This window comes from Capra hircus, chromosome 1 (assembly GCF_001704415.2).
Source record: "Capra hircus breed San Clemente chromosome 1, ASM170441v1, whole genome shotgun sequence".
Classification (NCBI taxonomy): Eukaryota; Metazoa; Chordata; class Mammalia; order Artiodactyla; family Bovidae; genus Capra; species Capra hircus.
The window spans coordinates 149,773,820-149,797,668 of NC_030808.1; the positions used below are offsets into that span (position 1 = coordinate 149,773,820).

General features: G+C 46.4%; 1 protein-coding gene across 1 annotated transcript in view; it reads right to left on the reverse strand.

The window, feature by feature from the left end:
• Window positions 1-23,721, reverse strand: part of KCNJ6 (potassium voltage-gated channel subfamily J member 6) — a 96,069-nt gene extending 72,348 nt beyond the window's left edge. The window contains exon 1 of the mRNA XM_018052846.1: window positions 22,807-23,721. Coding sequence (XP_017908335.1) covers window positions 22,807-23,704 — 898 coding nt within the window. The 5' untranslated portion in view covers window positions 23,705-23,721. The remainder of the gene's footprint in view (window positions 1-22,806) is intronic.

The window sequence follows — 23,849 nt, forward strand, 5'->3', positions numbered from 1 at the left end:
CTGGAAGGATGTGGAGTCTGTGTGAGGCAGGTAGGCCTTCCCAGATGGATCACTCCAGACCAACTTTCTGATAAGTAATGGAGGAGATGAGTTTGAGATTTCTCCCTGAAGAGTTTCTGGAGGGCAGTGCTTCTGGACTTGTGGTTTAATTTAGATACATACAACGAGCAGTCAATGGCACTGGGATAGAACTGACCTTCTCCTTTGTAATAGGAGGAGGCTAATATGGATATCAGCCATGAAAGTAAAAGACACTTACTCCTTGGAAGAAAAGTTATGACCAACCTAGATAGCGTATCCAAAAGCAGAGACATTACTTTGCCAACAAAGGTCCGTCTAGTCAAGGCTATGGTTTTTCCAGTGGTCATGTATGGATGCGAGAGTTGGACTGTGAAGAAAGCTGAGCACTGAAGAATTGATGCTTTTGAACTGTGGTGTTGGAGAAGACTCTTGAGAGTCCCTTGGACTGCAAGGAGATCCAACCAGTCCATTCTAAAGGAGATCAGTACTGGGTGTTCATTGGAAGGACTGATGCTGAAGCTGAAACTCCAATACTTTGGCCACCTCATGCAAAGAGTTGACTCATTGGAAAAGACTCTGATGCTGGGAGGGATTGGGGGCAGGAGGGGAAGGGGACGACCGAGGATGAGATGGCTGGATGGCATCACTGACTCGATGGACGTGAGTCTGAGTAAATTCTGGGGGTTGGTGATGGACAATTAGGCCTGGCGTGCTGCAATTCATGGGGTCGCAGAGTTGGACACGATTGAGCAACTGAACTGAACTGAACTGAATATGGATATCATTTTCACACCTAGTACACAAGTCTTGGTTGCTAAAGACCATTCTCTACTAAAAGGAGTGAAAAAAATCTTTCAATAAATGTCTGATTGTATAGTAGGGACTGGAAAATTACAATGTGAGTCTGGAAAATCTGTTTTGTGCTATAAAGGGATGGGGAGATGTTTAAAGGGTAAGAGGCCTGCCTGTAGGAGGTCCCACTGACCAAATCCCTAATACTTGGAGCATCACAAGTAACTGTAGAAGCAGATAAAAGTCCATTGGATAAAATAAGACTCAGTGAGTCTATACTGATATAGATGATAAGTAAGTAATACAGACTTTATTTTTTGGGCTCCAAAATCACTGCAGATGGTGATTGCAGCCATGAAATTAAAAGACGCTTACTCCTTGGAAGGAGAGTTATGGCCAACCTATATAGCATATTCAAAAGCAGAGACATTACTTTGCCAGCAAAGGTCCGTCTAGTCAAGGCTATGGTTTTTCCAGTGGTCATGTATGGATGTGAGAGTTGGACTGTGAAGAAAGCTGAGCGCCGAAGAATTGATGCTTTTGAACTGTGGTGTTGGAGAAGAGACACTTGAGAGTCCCTTGGACTGCAAGGAGATCCAACCAGTCCATTCCAAAGGAGATCAGCCCTGGGTGTTCTCTGGAAGGAATGATGCTAAAGCTGAAGCTCCAGTACTTTGGCCACCTCATGTGAAGAGTTGACTCATTGGAAAAGACTCTGGTGCTGGGAGGGATTGGGGGCAGGAGAAGAAGGGGATGACAGAGGATGAGATGGCTGGATGGCATCACCAACTCGATGGACATGAGTCTGAGTGAACTCCGGGAGTTGGTGATGGACAGGGAGGCCTGGTGTGCTGCAGTTCATGGGATCACAAAGAGTCGGACACGACTGAGCAACTGAACTGAACTGAAGTAATACAGGGAGAAAAGCTCTTTCTCACTGAAAGTCAACATCTAAATGTAGAAAGAATCATGGAGTTAGAAAACTGTAATTTGGTAACCGTCTTAGTCGGCTTCACAGGTGGCCCAGTGGTAAAGAATCTGCCTGCCAAGCAGATGTCAGTTCAATCCCTGACCAGGGATGATCCCTGGAGAAGAAAATAACAACCCATTCTAGTACTCTTGCCTGAGAAATCCCTTGGACACAAGAGTCTGGTGGGGTACACTGCATAGAGTTGCAAAAGAGCTGGACATGACTTTGTGTCTGAACAACAACAACAACCCTTCTAGTAATAGTTGTTTCAAGTAAGAATCACCCACGGATACTAAAATGACAGTTTGCGGGAAGAACAGGATATTTACTTGGTCTCAAAGTGTCTGTCTACAAGATACTTTTTGCAATGTAACATCACCTGAGTTGGGGAAAACCAGCATCAGGCACCTCCCTGCATGATGTACAGAGAAGCACACAGCTTCACTTCTGTCGTATTCTTGTCAGAAATGCAAAACCCGAGTCTAACCGTGGGAAAAATCCATATGGAGGGAGGGGCATTCTACAAAAGTAAGTGGCCTCTGCTCTTCAAAAATGTCAACGTCCTGAGAGTTAAAGACACAAAAGAGCTCCGCTGGGTCATAGGCGATTAAGGGACATGACAGCAAAGTATGACCTGGGATTTTCTTTGACAATAAGAGAAATTATTTGGAAATTTGCCAACATCTGAATCAAGCCTTTAGATAATAACTTTATATCAATATCGATTTTCTGATTTTGATGGTTATACAGTGGTTCTGTAAGACTGTCTTCACATTTACAAAACATGGGGTAAAGTGGTACTATGTCTACAGTTCACTCGCAAGTGATTTAAAAATCACAAATGCATATACATGTATACACACGCGTACATATGCTGACCCCTGTATGTGGATCTAGAGAGGATGGTCCAGCAAATGTGGTGAAATGTGGAAGATGGTTCAACTGCCCCTGACTTGTGATCGGCTAAGAGGATCCATATAAAGATCTGAACCAGGTGAGCGATGTTGAACATCTGAAACCGAACTGAACCGGCTTTGGTCCCGACACTGTCAAATTGTTAACAAAGAACCCTTGGCACATTTGGGATCTGTAGGGGGGCTCAGGAGGTCCCTGAGCTTCCCCCATCGTGTGCTCTTGTTTCTTGTGCTCAGCATGGCCAAGGGGACCAGGGAGAGAGAAGACCAGAAGGTTAGGGTCCTACCACTATGCGGCTTAGAGTCCCCTTGACAACGACACTTGGAAAGGTAGGAGACAGTAGCCGTGTCTGACTTTTCGACACCATGGACTGTAGCCCACCAGGCTCTTCTGTTCATGGGCTTCTCCAGGCAAAGAATACTGGAGTACATTGCCGTGTCCTTCTCCAGGGCATCTTCCTGACCCAGGGATCGAACCCAAGTCTCCTACACTGGAGGCAGATTCCTTACCACCGAGCCACCCGGGAAGCCTAGGGAAGAGTACCGTCCTTGTTAGCAGTGGGAACGAGCGGCAAGCTGCATCACTCAAGGGCCTCACGGAGGAGGGCACTTATCTGATCTTGCAGGGTGTGGAGGACTCAGGTTAGCAGGGAAAGGAAGGCAGAGAAAGACAGGGAGAGACAGGGAACGGAAGTGAACCAGGAGAGACCACGGGGCTTCCGCCTGTGTGTGTTCAGGTGAAAACTCATCCTAGGGAGAACGGTTTTTGTTAAGGCAAGTTCCAGCGTGCTACTGGTTTTCAAGAGTTCGTTACGATTATTCTGATCCAAGATCCTGCGATTAGATAGAAATACAGCCAAATGTAACTCTGTGGGTCTTGGTGAAGTCTTCCCACCGACCATGTTTGGTTGCGTTGCTAGGGCTGCGTTGACAGCAAGTTGTGTAACGGGAAGTATTTCCGACAAAGTTGGGGCTCCCAAAAGGGAACGCAAAGCCTGTGGTCCAACAGATGCTGCCACCCCCTGCAGTGATGGCTGAGGGGCTTGGGGGCCAGGGAGACTGTGAGAAATCAAAAAGACAGCAGGCTGGCCCCAGAGAGCCGAGATGCCTATGAAAGAGACGACCGCAATAATCCGGGTCTGATGCATCTTCCCATACCTACAGGAGCACTAAATTCCTTAATGTGATATCCGTGAAAGTGAAAGTTGCTCAGTTGTATTCGACGCTTTGCAACCCTATTAACTATACAGCCCATGGGGTTCTCCAGGCCAGAACACTGGAGTGGGCAGCCTTTCCCTTCTCCAGGGATCTTTCCAACCCAGGGATTGAACCCAGGTCTCCCACATTGTGGGTGGATTCTTTACCAGCTGAGCCATGAGGGAAGCCCAAGAATACCGGAGTGGGTGGCCTATCCCTTCTCCAGGGGATCTTCCTGGCCCAGGAATTGAACCGGGGTCTCCTGCACTGCAGGTGGATCCTTTACCAGCTGAGCTATCAGGGAAACAAAAACTTGATATCTGGCTTTCCTTATTTAATAATAATCTTTGACGTTCCAACTGCGTGCTCCCTTTGTTGCAAACTTGTATATAGCCTGACTTGCTCTTCTGCCTCCTTGGAGCAGTTTTCTCAGAGCTTCATGAAATGCAAATAAAACAACTCTCTACTTTCAGGTTGTGACTAAGTTTTTAGTTGTCAGCTAGAAAGCCCGAACACAGCAAAGACTCAATGCAGCCCAGAATAAAGGAATACATAAAAATAAAGAAATTTAAAAAAGGATAAAGGTTACATAGAAAACAGGCTTATGGTTACCAAAGCGGGAAGGTAGGGGAGGGATGAATTAGGAGTTTGGGATTAACAGAGTCATACTACTATATATGAAATAGATCTAGGATCTGTTTCAAGGATCTACTATATAGCACAAGGAACTATATTCAGTAAATTGTAACCTGAAATGGAAAAGGATCTGAAAAGTAACTTATATATCTGAATCACTTTGCTGTACACCAAAAACGTTGTATATTGACTATATGTCAATAAAATTAAATAAATATTTTAACTTATAAAAAAGAATAAATGTTGCTGGGAGAACAGCAGTACAACTTTAAGGCAAGAATACTGGAGTGGGTTGCAGTTTCCTTCTCCGGGTATCTTCCTGACCCAGGGATCGAACCTGTGTCTCCTGCATTCTTCACTGACTGAGCCTCTGGGGAACCAACTTTAAGTAAGCGGAGTGATTTGCAGTCAAAGAAAAACAGAGCAGGCACAAAAGGGAGCGTCAGTGCAAACCCTCAGAAACAAAGACACTCACATTTTAAAAATTTTTTCCCCTTCAAACCATTATGTTGATAATAGTACTGTTTACCGACGAATCTCGGCTTTTGAGCAGAAGTTCAGTTTTTCGCTTGTTCTCCAAGGTCAGGGGCCCTCTGCTCCCTGTTATCACCTGATTCTGGGGCAATGCTGATGCAGGCAGAAAATGCGTGTGATTTCTTCTTTCCTGGATGGTGGCTGCTCCTCGTCCTCCAGGGAGGTGCCAGGCTTGCTGCGGCTAGCGCTTGTTAGGTGGCACACACTTGAAGTTGGATTCTGGCTAGCAGTACAAGAGCAGAGTCCCTCTACCTGCTGGTCCACCTCCCCATAAAAAAAATGCTCTCTTACCTGCTGGTCCACCTCCCCATAAAAAAAAATGCTCTCTTAATATACATTATTCCATTTTGCATTGTAATTTGTTTTTATGTCCAATCCCATGGCCTAGAGCTGAAAGTGGTTTTGACATTTTTAAATGGTTGGAAAGAACCCCAGAGGAGAGTAATATTTTATGACACATGAAAATTGTGTGTCCATAAATAAAATCTTACTGGGACGTGGCCACGCTTCTCTGAAAATGTGTTGCCCATGGCTGCTTGTATGCTACGGCATCAGAGTTGAGGCATTGTGACAGAGAAATCACAGAGGCTGAAATATTTATGACCTGGCCCTTTACAGAAAACATTCTGCCCACCTCTGCTCTAAAATGTGAGTTCCCTGAGGGCAGGACTGTGCTTGTCTAACTTTGCACAAGTCTTAGCACACGGAAGGTTCTGGAAAATCCTCGCCTGCAGACTGGGTACTCCTCAGCTTCTGACACTGTGCCTGTTGAGTTTTTACCTCCAGAAAGCCTTCCTGGGAGGCTTCAGAGGTGGGCTGGTGGGTCCTGACTCAGCACTTACCTGTGTCTTTCATCAATGGAGTGTTGTTTTTGTCTAGTCGCTCAGTTGTGTCCAACTTTTTGAGACCCCAAGGAGTGCAGCACACAGCTTCCCTGTCTTTCACTCTCTCCCAGAGTTGGCTCAGACTCATGTCCATTGAGTCGGTGATGCCATCCAACCATCTCATCCTCTGTCGCCCCCTTCTCCTCCTGCCCTCAATCCTTCCCAAATCATCAGGGTCTTTTCCAATGGAGTTGGCTCTTTGTATCAGGTGGCCAACGTATTGGAGCTTCACTGCTGTGAGTGTGGCTCATATGGAGAGACTCCTTGTTTATTTTTGGATTAGCAGTTTGGGTAAAGGGATCTTCTCTTCCCACATATTGCTCTTCTGAAGTATCTGCTTGCTTCTTGGCAGAGGGGAGGAGATCGGCGAGCAGAACCAGATAGCATGGAAGGGAAATAGCCATGTGTGGGATGAAGGGGAATGAAAGCCACGAGGAGGTCCTGCCTGTTGTCCCCGCTGAGCCTCTCGTGGACTAGACCTGCTTAGAGAAGGAGCACAGGGATATATCTACCTGGTAGAGCCTGCTGTGTGGTTTGAGATCAAATTCTGCAACAAGGTTGGCTTTTGGATCTCTGCTTTAAACTATCTGTGTATACATATTGGATGGACTTTATTAGGTTCTTGGTGAATATTGGCCGGTGGAAGGATCTTGTAGAATAAACAGACTCTTTTAATAAAATGTGTCTTTAGTTTTTTAATTAAATGATGTAACAGCCTCACAGGGAAAGCAGATATAGCCCTGGGCTCTCAGTAGAGGTGAGAGAGCATGGTGCCAGGTGGAAAGGAAATGCTTTAGAGAGTTTAAGGCACATTTAGAAAGGGCAGACGTTGCTTTGACAAAGCCACTGGTGCATTTGCTCTTTCTGCTGAGCACCTACCACATGGCAGATTGTGCTAGTTGTTGGGGATAGGGAAAAAAAGGGCATAATATTTATTCTCAAAAATGTAGAGTCTGCTGGGGACACCTAGCCATGTGATCAGTCACCCAGAATGCAGTCAGACATGATGGAAGTTTGTAGAAATACAGCAGAAGCAGAGATGGGGGATGCCTGAGTTTGCGAAGCAGTCAGGAAGGTTTCACAGAAGGCAATGTTTGCAGGGACTTTCAGTGGGTAGGTAAGGGGTGACTGGGGAGGTAAATGGAGGAGGATATTCCAGGCAGAGATAACGTCATAGCGTGTGTGCAGAGGCAAAACAACCCCTGGTGTATTCAGGAATTTTAGTAGCTCACGTGGGCTCTGGGGCAAGTGACAGGCCTCCTGGACAGAAGGCATGACTGCGACAATCAAAGAAGATTGGACTTGATTCTTTAGCTACTCAGGAGCTACTGAGAATGTTTGAGCTTGGAGTGGGGGAAGGTGGGATTTGTAAGTTACAACGTGTATTCTGCTAATTATAAAGGGTGAGATTGCTGACATGACAGTCTACACTTAGAGAAGCTGGCTAAGATGCTGGAGAGGAGAGGACGTTTGGGTACTAGACACAGGTCAAAGATGGAATGGATGAATTCAGCCAGGGCTGCCACATATGGTTGTGCAGGTTGCACACTGCACAACTCACGACACCTAAGGGACAGAGATACATTGACATATTTATGACACGCATTTCCCAGCAGATGGCAGTAGAGTTGAGGACGGAATGTGTTTTCCTCATTTGCACGAAGGAGTCCAGTCATCCAGAGTTTGGGGAAATGGATGGGAGTGAGAAGGTTGTAGCTCCCCAGGCGGGGAGGGGTGGGGAGAGCACAAGATGACAGCCAGGCTTCTGACCTGGGCAACTTGGAGACCAGAGGCTCCAGTCGTTGAAGGGTGGATACAGGAGAGGGAGCCGGTTTGAGTTTAGGACAAGTTGTACTGAAGAGACCTGAGAGCCACTTAGATGGATCAGTTAGCAGTCTGGGTCTAAGACTGTCCCGAGGGCGGGACATACCGCATATTTTTGCCTGACATCTTCTCTGTCTCTTGTCCACTGAGCACCACCTCCCCAGGTTACAGATGCTCCTTACTCATGAGATGCCTGCTTCTACCCTGTGGGCGTGTGTCAAAGTGCACTCCAGGGAAGAGGTGCCAGGCCATCGTTCCAGCCTTCTGCCTGGCCCTGAAGGAAACCTTGCAATGCTGACCTGGGCATCCAGGGCATGACAGCTTGTCTCTTCAGTGTCAGAAACGAGCATTTCCAGCCACACGCGGGGCTTTCCTAAGTCATCCACCAAGCCCAGATGTGACTCTGGGCCAGGTCCCCAGAGCCGCAGAAGCTGTGAGGCTGGACTGGGAATGTCCCTGCCCTGCCTTGCTCTTGGCCTGGCTTGCTGATGGCCAGTCAAGCTGCCCGCTCTCCCCCATTCAGTCATGACCCATCCGTTGTCGGCTTAGTGAATGCGACCTCTTTCCTCCCCCTATCTTGGGGACTGAAATAGGGTCTGCAAGCCAAGCTGAACAGGCTGAGGTCCCTCAGCGAACCCCATAGACTCATGCTGGAGAGATCCAGGGAGGCGTTTGGAAATCTTTTTTGCACCCCCTGTGGATTCATAAGAGCTTTTGCAAGAATCATAGACCGGCATCATTTTTCTCCCCTCTTAGGTTTTTCTGTTTGACTGTTTTTTAATTGGAGTATAGTTGCTTTTTTGGCTCAGCTGGCTAAGAATCTGCCTGCAATGCAGGAGACCTGGGTTTGATCCCTGGGTTGGGAAGATTCCCTGGAGGAGGGGACAGCTACCCACTCCAGAATTCTGGCCTAGAGAATTCCATGGACTGTATAGTCCATGGGGGTCACAAAAAGCTGGACACGACTGAGCGACTTTGACTTTGCAATTGGTTTCTTGGTTATATAGTTGCTTTACAATGTTGTGCTAGTTTCTGCTGCATAACAGTGGCTGGATCGGCTATACGTTTACTTTATCCCCTCTAGTTTGGATTTCCTTCCCATTATGGTCACACAGAGCATCGAGTAGAGTTCCCTGTGCTACACAGTAGGTTCTCAATAGTTATCTGTTTTATTTTTAGTCTCTTAGTCGTAGCCGACTCTTTGTGACCCCAGGGTCTGTAGCCTGCCAGGCTCCTCTGTCCATGGAATGCTCCCTGGAGTGGGTTGCTGTTCCCTTCTCCAGGGGATCTTCCTGACCTAGGGATTAAACCTGGGTCTACCGCATTGCAGGCAGATTCTTTACCATCTGAGCCACCAGGGAAGCCCTATCTATTTTATATATAGTATCGACAGTGTATATATGTCGATCCCAACCTCCCAATTCATCCAGCTGCCCCCCTTTCCCCCTTGCTCTTACATCTTTTCCAGCTTTGAGGAGACAGACTATGTATGACCTAGTATCTAAAGCAAACACTTTACTACTACTTTAGCTCTCTGAGTTGTTTTAAACATACTTAATTTGGGGCAAAAGTCCATATAGTCAAAGCTGTGGTTTTTACAGTAATCATGTATGGATGAGAGACTTGGACCATAAACAGGGGTGAGCACCGAAGAACTGATGCTTTCTAACTGTGATGCTGGAGAAGACTCTTGAGAGTCCCTTGGGCTGCAAGGAGATCAAACCAGTCAATCTTAAAGGAAATTAACCCTGAATATTCATTGGATGGACTGATGCTGAAGCTCCAAAGCTTTGGCCACCTGATGCAAAGAGCTGACTTACTGGAAAAGACCGTGATTCTGGGAAAGATTGAAGGCAAGAGGAGAAGGGGATGACAGAAGATGAGATGGTTGGATGTCAGCACTGACTCAATGGACTTGAGTTTGAGCAAACTCAGGGAGACAGTGAAGAACAGGGAAGCCTGGCGTGCTGCAGTCCATGGGGCTGCAAAGCCTCAGACATGACTCACTGACTGAACACCAGCTGTCTGGGGCTAATGTGAACAAAGCATTTGTCCAACTCAGGTTCAGCCGTCAGCCTTGTCCCGTTGCTGCTCCATGTTCTTCTCTAATGTCATTACCCGACGGCCCCTCCTTCACCCATCAACTCTCACAGATTTCTTTTAACATTCACCCATAGAAACTATGCTTGAGAAAATGTATTTACTTAGCAAATGTTTAATGAAAATCTCCCAAGGATGGCCTCAGTGACTAGAGAAGACTGATCATCACCCCCCTCAAACTCCAAAAACCATCTTGTCGGATGTTTTGCGGTGAAATGGAAACCCCAACAGGGTTTACTTAGGCTACTCAGAGCCTAAATCTTTTTATTATCGTGCTTTCTGGCAGGAAGCTCAGAGTCTAAAGTGATTCCTCTCTTTCAATGTCAAACTCCTCCCCTGAGGGTTTTTTGAGCTGTGGTTGCACTTTGGGTTATGCTTGATGCAGAACAAAACTGCTTTGGATTGGGTTGCCCCGAAGTGTCGACTGGCGTGGTTGCTTGATAACGTTGAACTGGGTGGAATCTGAGGGTATGAACAAGTAGGTTTCCTTCCAAGAGACTCAGTGCCAACTGTTATGTAAGAGCAGATGCCCCCGCCTGCCTCCTGTGGTCAGGTGAGGTGAGCCTGATTAGGGAAGCCGGTAATCAAAAGAAATTGGTGCAGCCACTTCAGAGAGCAGTATGGAGATTCCTCAAACAACTAGAAACAGAGCTACATGGTGTATAACTATCTAACCATGTAGTCTCACTCCTGGGCATATATTTGGGGGGGAAAAATGGTTGGAAAGTCTATTGTTGTTCAGTGTTCACTGCAGCACTGCTTATAATTGAGCTGTGAGCACGACGTGGACGCGACCGGAACGGCCACGGACAGACGAATGGATAAAGAGGGGGTGGTAAATATACACGATGGAATATTACTCAGCCGTTAAAAAGAGGGAAAGGATGCCGTGTGCAGCACCGCGGACGGACCGAGAGACGATCACACTGAGCGAGTAAGTCAGACAGAGAAGCAGAAACGCCTAGGACATCCCTCATACGTGGAATCAAAAAGAAATGGTACGAATGAACTTCCTTACAAAACAGAAGGAGACGCACAGTCTTAGAGAACGGGCTCTTGGTTGCCTGTGCACACTGCTATATTTAAAGTGGGCAACCAACAAGGACCTACTGTAGAGCACGGGGAACTCTGCTCCTTGTCATGTGGCAGCCTGGGTGGGAGGGGAGTTTGGGGGAGAAGGGATACATGTATATGTATGGCTGAGTTCCCTTGCTGTCCACCTGAGACTATCACGACACTGTTAATCAGCTATCCTCTGACACAAAGTAGAAAGTTTAAATACAGAATACATCATCAAACCACCGCAGTCTACGTCCTACGAACTTTAATCAACATCCAAGGCTTCCAGTATGCCTCTGTGTGCTGTGCCTTCCCTGGAGGGGCACGAAGCAGACAGGCTGGAAGGTGGGCATCCCTGAGATGGAATCCCAGCTTTGCCAGTTCACCATTTGGGTGATCTCCGGCAAGTTACTCTCCCCAACGTCCCACTCGAGAACCAACCTCTTCATTTGTTAAATGAGAATATAGTACCTCCCTTCCGTTCAGTTCAGTCGCTCAGTCGTGTCCGACTCTTTGCAGCCCCATGGACTGCAGCACGCCAGGCCTCCCTGTCCATCACCAACTCCCAGAGTTTACTCAAACTTATCTCCATTGAGTCAATGATGCCATCCAACCATCTCATCTTCTGTCGTCCCCTTCTCCTCCTGCCCTCAATCTTTCCCAGCATCAGTTCAGTTCAGTTCAGTCGCTCAGTCGTGTCCGACTCTTTGCGACCCCATGAATTGCAGCACGCCAGGCCTCCCTGTCCATCATCAACTCCTGGAGTTCACTCAGACTCACGTCCATCGAGACCGTGATGCCATCCAGCCATCTCATCCTGGGTCGTCCCCTTCTCTTCCTGTCCCCAATCCCTCCCCGCATCAGAGTCTTTTCCAATGAGTCAACTCTTCGCATGAGGTGGCCAAAGTACTGGAGTTTCAGCTTTAGCATCATTCCTTCCAAAGAACACCCAGGACTGATCTCCTTCAGAATGGACTGGTTGGATCTCCTTGCAGTCCAAGGGACTCTCAAGAGTCTTCTCCAACACCACAGTTCAGAAGCATCAGTTCTTTGGCACTCAGCTTTCTTCACAGTCCAGCTCTCACATCCATACATGACCACAGGAAAAACCATAGCCTTGACTAGACGGACATTTGTTGGCAAAGTAATGTCTCTGCTTTTCAATATGCTATCTAGGTTGGTCATAACTTTCCTTCCAAGGAGTAAGTGTCCTTTAATTTCATGGCTGCAATCACCATCTGCAGTGATTTTGCAGCCCAGAAAAATAAAGTCTGACACTGTTTCCACTGTTTCCCCATCTATTTCCCATGAAGTGACGGGACCGGATGCCATTATCTTAGTTTTCTGAATGTTGAGCCTCAAGCCAACTTTTTCACTCTCCTCTTTCACTTTCATCAAGAGGCTTTTTAGTTCCTCTTCACTTTCTGCCATAAGGGTGGTGTCATCTGCATATCTGAGGTTATTGATATTTCTCCCAGCAATCTTGATTCCAGCTTGTGCTTCTTCCAGTCCAACATTTCTCATGATGTACTCTGCATAGAAGTTAAATAAGCAGGGTGACAATATACAGCCTTGACATACTTTTTTTCCTATTTGGAACCAGTCTGTTGTTCCATGTCCAGTTCTAACTGTTGCTTCCTGACCTGCATGTAGGTTTCTCAAGAGGCAGGTCAGGTGGTCTGATATTCCCATTTCTTTCAGAATTTTCCACAGTTTATTGTGATCCATGCAGTCAAAGGCTTTGGCATTGTCAATCAAGCAGAAATAGATGTTTTTCTGGAACTCTCTTGCTTTTTCATGATCCAGCAGATGTTGGCAATTTGATCTCTGGTTCCTCTACCTTTTCTAAAACCAGCTGGGACATCTGGAAGTTCACGGTTCACATATTGCTGAAGCCTGGCTTGGAGAATTTTGAGCATTACTTTACTAGCATGTGAGATGAGTGCAATTGTGCAGTAGTTTGAGCATTCTTTGGCACTGGAATGGAAACTGACCTTTTCCAGTCCTGTGGCCACTGCTGAGTTTTCCAAATTTGCTGGCATATTGAGTGCAGCACTTTCACAGCATCATCTTTCAGGATTTGAAATAGCTCAACTGGAATTCCATCAAAGATCAGTATAGTCAAAACTAAGGTTTTCCCAGTGGTCACATAAAGTTGTGAGAGCTGGACTGTAAAGAAGATGGAGCGCTGAAGAATTGATGTCCTTGAACTGTGGTTCTGGAGAAGACTCCTGAGAGTCCCTTGGACTGCAAGGAGACCCGACCAGTCAATCTTAAGGGAAATCAACCCTAAATACTCAATGGAAGGACTGAAGATGCTGAAGCTGAAACTCCGGTATTTTGGACATCTGATGCAAACACCTGACTCATTGGAAAAGTCGATGCTAGAAAAGACTGAGGGCAGAAGAAGGGCATCAGAGGATGACATGGCTGGACGGCATCTCTGAGGCAATGGACATGAACTTGGGCAAGCTTTGGGAGTTGGTGATGGACAGAGAGGCCTGGTGAGCTGCAGTCCGTGGGGTCACAAAGAGTCAAACACAACTGGGTGCCCGAATAACAATAAACAACCCAGACTGCAGTGTCTTAGCACACATTAGGTTATTCCCCAGTCATGTAACAGGTCCCAAGTGACTTGGCAAAGCTATACTCTTCAAAGCCAGTCAAAGGTCCAGAATGACAGAAACTTCACTGTGGCCTGTGCGTCCATGAGAACTGTGGAGCTAGGAGGGGCATTATCATATGTTGACCTGGAAGGTTTCCACCAGAATGATTCTCACGACGTGTGCTTATACTGTTGTGAAAGTCGCTCAGTTGTCTCCGACTCTTTGTGACCCCATGGAATTCTCTAGGCAGAATCCTGGAGTGGGTAGCCTTTCCCTCCTCCAGGGGATATTCCCAACCCAGGGATCAAACCCAGGTCTCTTGCATTGCAGGCAGATTCTTTACCAGCTGAGTTACCAGGGAAGCCCAAGAAGACTGGAGTGGGCAGCCTATCCCTTTCTCCAGGGGACCTTCCCAACCCAGGGATTGAACCCAGGTCTCCTGTATCGCAGGCGGAGTCTTTACCAGCTGAGCCCCTAGGGAAGCCAAAGGGATGCTTACTCACCTTGCGGTACAAAAACAGGAAACCTGAAGATTTGTCCCTAAAGAGCCGCTGACTTGCCACGTGCAGGCCCTGCTCGAGGGTGGGTATTGTCTGAGTACTGTCATGACAGCAGAAAGAGGCCAGTGGCTTTATGAGACGCACACAGCCTGTGAATGACTGATTCTTGCACGGAGCTGGCAACTGCCTTCCAGGACCCTGAGAATTTACCACATGTGGACATCACAAGTGACCAAGCACGAGGCAGGACAGAGAGGGGTGAGGAAGGAGGGCTGCCTCCAGAGCTCAGTCTTCAGGTCCAGGGGTCAGGGATAGGGACCCCTACCCCAACCCCCAGTTCTCATGCCCCAAATGGCTGGGACGAATGTAAGTCACATGACCACGTTCAACAGCAACAGAAATGGAATCCTGGTGTGTGCGTGTTAAGTTACTCAGTCTTGTCTGACTCTCCGTGACCCCACAGATAGCAGCCCACCAGGCTCCTCTGTCCATGGGATTCTCCAGGCAAGAATACTGGAGTGGGTTGCCATTCCCTTCTCCAGGGGATCTTCCCAACCCAGGGGCTGAGCTTGCATCTCTTATGTCTGCTGCACTGGCAGAGGGGTTCTTTACCGCTAGCGCCACCTGGGAAACCTGTAGGATTCTAACATGTGTCTAGAAGGATGAAAGCTGGACATATCCCACGAACAACGCTAACGACTACTGCATATTTTAAGCCCTAACTTGCAAAAACTTTAAAACTCACTCTGCGGGTTTTCAGAACCACCTGGGTATCTGTGGTAGATGGCATTATTTTGTTCTGAATTATTCACTCCACGTTCCTGGGAGAGAATCACATTCCCCATTCCGTGGACGTCGGGCGCTGCCGTATGACTCTCTATGACTAGTGAGTGGCAGACAGAAGCGAGGCGCTCCGTCATTTCTCTTTTTCTCTCTGCCATTAGAATGGCACGTCCTATGTGAGGCTGCTCCTTCCGTCTGCATCTTGGAGCCAGCAGGACAGGAACCAGGGCTGCAGCTGGCGTTTAACATGAGTGAGAAATGAACCTCCGTGTTCAGCAAACTTGGAGTTGCTCATTACTGCAGCACGAATGAGCCAAAGCTGACTGCTATGATGCTTACCATTCTCAGTAAAGAGAGAGCAATGGAATTGGCTCTATAGAAATTTACATTTACCGTCTGCTTTGTGGAAGTACATCTGTACTATAAAGAAGAATTTTCTCTCAGGACTTATTATGTAAATAAGTATTATTCAGTTGAGTTTACAGCCCAAAAATACATTCTTCAAATTGGGGCATCAACTGATAAGAGTTCTTATGAAGGACCTGGGAGGGGCGTTGGGAACACAGACATCTTCTTTCTATGCAGACTTGTTTCAGTGCGGACTTGTCCTGTTTGAAATCTGTGTTGTTTCAATGTGTTAAAAAAGAAAGAAAGAAAGAAAGAAACTTGTTTCGGTTGCAACTTGAATCTTGTTTCAATGCAGACTCTTGGTCCTGTCCTCCCTGAGGAGTGGCCTTGGAAGCTCTGAGCATAATTGATATTCCTGTCCAATTTGGGCAGACATTATAATGATAAAATGTTGCTATCTATAGGCCTGCAAAGTCTCTTCTGAGTCCAGTGAGCCTCATTAATTCAGAGCGCATCAATCTCTGATTCATGGTGGGTAAGTGAGACGAGGCCCAGCTGGCATTTACTCTCACGCGGTGAGTGGGCGTTTCTTGCACTGGCTATCACAGGTTGGCATTTGCCGTTTGACTTCTTCAGCGTGCCTTCCAGGGGGGAGTCATCTCATCCTGGGGTACGGGTCCCTGGAGACAATGGAGTCCGTGCCTGGGGCTGGCTTTCCCAAATGCCCGGCTTCCTTCCTCTCTACCGACATTCACCTGTGCTGTCTATAGGGGAAGGAATGATCTAACAGAATCTGTGATGCTGAAAAGTCACCGATGAGGTAGGTTCCATTACTGTTCCCATTCTGCGATGTGCGTGCATGCTCAATCAAGTCCGACTCTTTGCGACCCTGTGGACTGTAGCCCACCAGGCTCCTCTGTCAATGGGATTTTCTAAGCAAGAATACTGCAGTGGGTTGCCATTTCCCCATCCAGGGGATCTTCCTAACCCAGGGGATCGAACTCATGTCTCCTGTGTCTCCTGCGTTGGCAGGCAGATACTTTACCGCTGAACCACCAGGGAAGCCCGTTCCCATTTTAAAGAGGGCAAAACTGAGGCCTTAGAGAGGTTAAATGGGCCAGTGGACGCGACAACTGTGGTTTCACCCCAGGATTGCCTGACACTATAAATGACACAGAAAAGTGCAGATAAGCTGAGCTATGGCCTAGAGAGATTACTTCCAAAAAAAAAGAGGAGAACTGAATAATTAATCCAACAAATAAGGTTTGTAGGTGGGTTGGTATAAAACAGAGGAGCAAGGGCATGCTTAACTGGGGAGGAAGCCCCTCTGCATGTTTAGGTATTTAGCAGAGGTGCGTGTGTGTATTTGCGTATGTGAGTAATTTACACAGTTTTTCCCAGTGATCCTCTTCTGGTCATTAGAAATTGCTGGGTAGAACTGCTTCACTGGCACCACGCTGTCAGCACTCATATTACTGAATGCCCTAGGAAATAATAAAGCTCAATTTAGTTAAGGATGCCCTAATTAGAGGGCATCTCACTCTTTGATACTCATCTCTTAATTTGAATGGTGTAATATCTTCCCAACATGGGTATTGACTTCAGAGTTTGAAAAAAAAAAAATTAGCTAAAAAGCAAACTTTCAGGTGCTAGTCTATTTTTCTCTTGGGTTTGAACTTTAAATGGTATATATTGTGTGATCATCCCTGCCTTGTCCTGAACATCTAGTTTATGAGCTCCTCAAGGCCCTTCTGGAGAAGGAAGAACAATGGGTTTTCTTGTGTGTGTGTGTGGTCAGTCACTCAGTCACGTCCAACTCTTTGTGACCCCATGGACTGCAGCCTGCCAGGCTCCTCTGTCCATGGAGATTCTCCAGGCAAGAATACTGGGGTGAGTTGCCATTTCCTCCTCTGGGGGATCTTCCTGACCCAGGGATCACACCTGTGTCTCTCGAGGCTCCTCATTGGCAGGTGAGTTCTTAACCCCTGAGCCGCCCGGGGAGCCCCAGAGTTTCGGATACTGGTGTTTTAATAATGAAAAGTTTTATAGCTACCCAGTACTTTTGCTTTTTCAATCACAATAATATATGCTGACCTTGATACACTGCTGTTGTGTAAGTTGTGAGATTCTAAGTGCCTTCTAAATTATGAGAAATATTTAACAGAGTTATAACGTTTAACAGAGTGCAAGCATTGGTTTTTTTTTTTTTAGAAGGGGTGGTGGAAGAGGTTAAAATTCTATGTGTGTTCCATCGGATCCAACTTCCGTTTGTTAGGATCAGAACAGTGTTCCCAAACTGCTTAGGGTTACAAAATGTTTACCATGTTTGCGGAGCAGCTATAATCAGGTTTTATACAGCCAATGACACTACCTGGGTATATTATATTGAGGTGGATGTTTGAGAGGAAGCTCTGAAGAATCACCTGAAATTAATGCTGGAAGAAGAGAGGGTGGTTGAATTTCTTGATGTTGGATTCCTACTGGGAAAAATAAATTCATATACATTTGAATCGTTTTTTTTTTTTTTTGTTGCACCTTATAGAGATTTACTGGGAGATTTTCACCCAAGATCTAAGCATTCCAGATCTTATCAATGAACTCTTTTCCCAGGCTAGGTAGTTGGGGTTACAACTCAAAAGAAAAATGGCAAATCTGGAGATAATGAATGGCCAGCGGAGGGATTAGCAGTAACTTATCTAAAGAAGAAAATAAGATTTGAGAAATACAAAGGCTGTGAAGTATTATTAGTAGAAACAGCTTAAAAGTACTGTAGCACTAACCCGCAGCCGTCTTAGCTGAGAAACGCCACCTTTTCAAACTCTGTGAGCACCTCTGTTACAGTGAAGCGGCATTTTGATTACGGCAAACAAAAATGGTCCTTGGGAATCAGACTTGACAGAACATTATGTTCTTCCAGGAGTATTTTTGTAGGTGGTGCTTACTTAACTTCAATTTCAGAACGGCTTTGTGGCACATCTGATTTTAATATACAGTTGTTAAAAATTCATGTGAATGTAATAGAGAATTTTAAAATAAGCTGATAACATTGGAGCCCAACAGAGAAACCTTAATGAAAAAGAACTGATGGTGGGAGAGAAGAGATCCTGTCCTCACATTAAATACCAGTTGTCCTTCTGGGTGCTCCACAGAATCTTCACGGACCGACAGCATTCAGCACTGCCCCTGGGGGCTGGACAACATCATCCATGGCTTTTGGGCTTCAAATTCTTGCTCTGCTCCTGATGAGCTGACCTTAGCCAGCTCACTAGTCTTGCTGGGACTCAATTTCCTCACCAGTAAAGTAAGAGTAGGGTGAAGACTTGCAACTCAAAAATCCTGCTGTCTGTTGCGTGACTTATACGACTAAGCTCGCTTAGTGTGAAATCAAGTGACTCTGGAAATGGAACTGAGCTCTGCTATGGGAGAAGGAGGGTTTGCCTTCAGAATCTGCTTCTGGTTTGCCCTCTCCTCCTGGGTAACCCCCAAATACTAACTTCTGGACAGTCAGCCCTCTTTGTCATCCACAAAATGTTATCTAGGATAACCTCACTAAGTTGGCAGCTTCCCACCCTCCACCATCCCCAGTTTTCTATGTAGTATATAAATGTTTCAGAAATTCTCTTCCTTGAGAAAAACTTGAAAGGAAAAAAAATCCCACAGAGACAGAAGAAGAGCTCACAGACTAAGGCTTGGAAGAGATTTCAGCCAGCCACAGTGTGTTAACCTCGTTTGGATTCGAACAAGCAGATTAAAAAAAAAAAATTAAAAAGACATTTGTAAGACAATTGGCACTTGGCCCATTTAATAGATACTGAATCTCAAGAAATGATCATTAATACGTGTTAAAAAGAGTCCTTAGCTTTTAGAGACAGATTTTGAAATATTTGCAGATAGAATAATATGATGCTGGAGGGGCAGTTAGTGAGTAGATAATACAAATGAAACAAGCTTGGTGATGAATTGACAGTTATAGAAATTGACTGGTTGGGTACATGGGAGTTGATTACATGTATGGTCTACTTTTGTAGAAGTCTCATAGCTTCTATCAATTAAAAAAATAAATAAAAAGGTTAAAATAGATAACACTACTCTCTGTACAGCACAGGAAATTTGACTCAATATTCTGTAATAACCTATGTGAGAAAAGAATCCAAAGAAGAGGAGAAATGCAGATACATATAACCAAATCACTTTGCTGTATACCTGAAACTAATACAATGTTGTAAATTAACTGTACTCCAGTATAAAATGAAAAAAAAAAAAGCTTAACAGGGATTCATCCTAAAGGAGACATATTTGCTGAGGTGTTGGAAAGGGCCGCCTGTCACTGTTGCATAATCGTTGGGGGTAAATTTGGAAGTTCATCAATCAGAAAGCCTATAGTGAGGAGGCGCTGGCTGGCACGGGGCCCAGTTCTGTGTGGCTGTCATCTAGCCTCCAGGCCAATTTGCCCTCTATAAATATCAGTCTATATGAATGCTTTACTATTTTAACGCACGCTTGCCGCAGCTGCTCGGCGTGTTTGTTTACGTAGCTGTGAACCCTCTGTAAACATCACTATCTCCAAATTGCCCATGTGCCAGGCACACAAAGGGCCCCCTTTAAAAATACATTTGCGCGACGAGCCGTGGCCAGTGCCCAGATGTCTGGGTGGCTGGTGTCAGAATTTTCCAGGGTTGGATTCATTTTCAAAAATAGAATCACATGACTGGAAGGTTCTTGAGAGGTGACAAATTCCCCCTGATCTGGGCAGGGCCAGATCCAAGCCATCCACCAGGAGCGTGGGTCTGTCTTTTGTGGGTGTGAGTCTTAGGGCCAGGACCCGCAGGCCCTCAGAGGCGGGCAAGACTCAGCCGCTTGCCTTCCAGGAGCTGACCTGCCGTTTCTAAAGTTGAGCCTGACCCTGAGTGATGTGATGAAGCAGGCTGGGGGCAGCGAGCTCGGGGATGGCATATTTACTGTGTGTCACTGGGTGACCTGTGCTGAGCCTGAGCCCCCCGCCGTCTGAAGGACTGGTCCTCTCAGCCTACTGCTCAGTAGCTTGGGTCTCCAGAAGATACCATATCGTGACACTGTGCGCCCACGCCGTGCAAGACAGGAAGAGGGCATTGCTTCGAGGCTGCAGAGGTGTTGCTGATGAGGCTCGTCCTTGAAACGGGCCTCAGTGAGAGGCCCCCTAAAGGAGGTCACGGACAGTAGTTTAAGGTCAACTGAGACAGACTTGAAACAAAGCTGGAGTCAAGCAGAGGCTGTTTTGTGTCAGCTTGGGTTTCCATGGCTCCTAATTTCCCATCTAGCCCTCCAGTGAATAATGAGATCTTTGTGAATTTGTTTTCCTCAGTGTGCATTTGGTCCACATTAATTTTTTTCCTGTGGCTTTGGTTCATTGAAGCATCTTTCCTTCCCCAAAGTGAAAGTGAAGTCGTTCAGTCCAGTTGGACTCTTTGAGATCCCGTGGAATGTAGCCTACTAGACTCCTCCATCCATGGGGTTTTCCAGGCAAGAGTACTGGAGTGGGTTGCCATTTCCTTCTCCAGGGGATCTTCCCGACCCAGGGATCGAACCCGGGTCTCCTGCATTGCAGGCAGATGCTTTACTGTCTGAGCTACTAGGGAGTCCTTCCCAAAAGCCTGTTTCATACCCATAAATCCCAATTATGCTTTTCATTCACAAAGAAAAAAGTGTCTCCCTGAAGTTTAAGCGATCAGATGTGATGGAAAGACTGAACTGTGCAAATCCTGTCAAGAAAAAAATCAAGAGGTGTCTAGCTTCTAGAAAAACCCAGAACTTTCTAGAGCACGCCTCCTCCCTCTATTTTTGAGAAATTAGAAAATTATTGTTATTATTTTTAGAAAGTTGATAGCAGTTGCCTTTCCCCAGGAACAGGGGTGTGTTGATTCCTTTTTGCTGGTAACCACCCAGTTTTCTCTAAAGCAGCAGCAGAAAGGCCACCGGATGCTCAGAGGCAACTGTCACTATGAATTACCAACAAAGGGACGGTCCTCTGGCTGGAAAGGCTCACTCATCACAAGCTGTCATCAGAAGGACACGGCATGCCCTGGGGATGATTCAGACTCAGGGACAACACAAAGATAAGTTCCTTACTCCGCATTTGTTTATCTTTCGAGATTGGGCTTTGATCTGAGGAAACACAGCTCCTGCAATTTGAAGTTTGAGTTAACACCAGTAACCAGATGGTACCTCTCCACTGGATTTTGCTTCTGGGGCTCAGAGATGGGAGGAGAACTAAGCTTGCCCATTTTCCTCCCTCCTGTCCTTTTGGGAGAGTTTATAGCGAGAAATCAAATATTAAAACTGCATCCCCAGGGGTCAGTTTGTGCTGCCAGAGGCTGTATCTCAATGGCTACCACTAGGGGGACCCAGAGTCCCTGTGCTTGGCCTGGGAGGAAGTTTCTGGTCTGTGGGAACTGATGGAGCTCCCTGTTTGAGTTGGTTTCCCCTCCCCGCTCCCTGATCCAGGCTCTTCCCCGCTCTCCTCCTCCCCCTTCTCCCTTCCTCCCACACAACTGTTGCCTCACCAGTGTGCCCCAAAGTCAGGCTCAGGGTACAGAGAGCCCTGTGCACCTGTATAGCACTTATTTAGCATTATTTTGTTTTTAGACATTCTTTTTGTCTCATGCAAAGGAGCACAGTTTATGCAACGCCTTTTACTCACCGTTTTATTGCTTGAAGCATTTAAAAAAATCTACTGCCGAAGGCTTTACCACCTTATAAGAGAAATTTGTTAGAGATAATGACCTTGCCTGTTGGGTCCAGGGAGGCAGAGACATGGCACCAGTGACTTGCCCTGGATGGATGACTGAGCTCAAGTCATGGGTAGATGAAGAGTCTGGAGTCCGGCCAGTGGCCACGCATTTTCAGATTGTGTAAACCCACCCTGAGCCTCAAGCTGAACACCTCAAAGCACAGAAGGGCTGACTGTACAACTGAAGAGCATCCCAAGGCTAAAATGGATAACTCAGAAGACAGTAAAGCAAAGTGTGGATTAGTGTTCTACTTTATGCCTATCCTATGGGACACTATTGTTACCTTAAGTCAGCGGTTATGACTCTATTTCATAGAACGTTACAGATAAATATGGAAGGACCTCCTTTGCGGCTGGGATGTGTAAGACATATGAAAAGATTTGAGTGAAGACTTCAATAAAAACAGACCATTTCTCTATTTTTAGAAGAGACTGACTCCCAAAGAAGGGGCAAAATTACATTTTTACTAAAACAATTTGTCAGGTTTTCCTTTGAAAGGCTTAACTTCTTCTTCCCATCTTGGCAATAAATAGCCTCAAGTTATACAAACTAAACAATGCTTTAAAACCACCTAAAATTGCTTTAGAGGGAGATCAAAATTTCATTTAAGTAAATGTTTGAAAATTTAAAATATATTGAGGTGTTTTTAAAAATTATTAATGTATTTTCCCAAGGTTTTTTTTTTTTAAGCTAAATGGTTAGACTTCTTGATGGACATCCTTAAGGTAAGAAGCTATACACTATTTCATGAATAAAGAGGTGATGTCTAATAGTGAGGGAGGTTCGGTTTTCCACATCTTGTTGTAAGGATTTGAAGTCCGGCTTAAGATGAACATCCATCCCCAGACACCCCAGAGTGGGCACGCCTTACCTGTAGCTTCCACCATTCCTTCCAGGATGACCACAATTTCCAGTTCCTCTTTGGGCAGCTGGGCTTTGGAGATCTCCCAGAAAGGACTCTGCTGGTTAATTTCGTGGCTGATGATGAGCGGAGACACCAGAAACAGACGGTCATCCCCCGTGTAATACCCGACATTGATGTCCGTCTGGTTCAGAGGGATGAACTCCCCTTCCGAAGTCTGTTTGGATTTAATCAGCTTGGCTCTGATGGAAGCCTCCACGATGTGGGAATTCCTCAGGTCCCCCACCCGAAACATCAGGCACAGTTTCCCATCCCGCATGGAGATCACTGCGTGCGTGGAAAAAACCAGGGTCTCCGCCCTCTTCTTGGGCTGCGATATTTTAACAAACATGCACCCCACCATGAAAGCGTTGACAATGGACCCCAACACCGACTGGATGAGGAGGAGGATGATACCCTCCGGGCACTTGTCCGTGATGACCCGGTAGCCATAACCGATGGTGGTTTCTGTCTCTATGGAGAATAAAAAAGCAGAGACGAACCCGTTGAGGTTGGTGACGCACGGAGTCCACGATGGGTCCTCTATGTGGTCCATATCTCCGCGAATGTATGCGATTAGCCACCAAATCATCCCAAAAAAGAGCCACGTCACGGTGTAGACCATGACGAAGATGAGCAGGTTGAATCTCCACTTGAGGTCCACTAAGGTGGTGAAGATGTCGGTCAGGTAGCGGTAGGTCTCCCTCACGTTGCCGTGGTGAACGTTGCACTTTCCGTCTTTCCGCACGTACCTCTGGATTTTCCTTTTGGTCCGGTCCCGGCTGACGTGTCTCGGCAGGTCGTCCCTGGCCTGCTTAGGCAACTTTGGCTGGTGAATGGCCACGGGGCTCTCAACGTCCTGGTCCATGGAGTCACCCTCTAGGACGTTAGCTGGTGGTTTGGAGAAAAGAAAAGAGAAACCGAATGAACCGCTGGCTCTCTGAGGGTCCTGGAAACCCCCTTGGTGGTTGGCAGTGCCGTAGACGACCGAGCATCATTGGCCCATTTGCGCA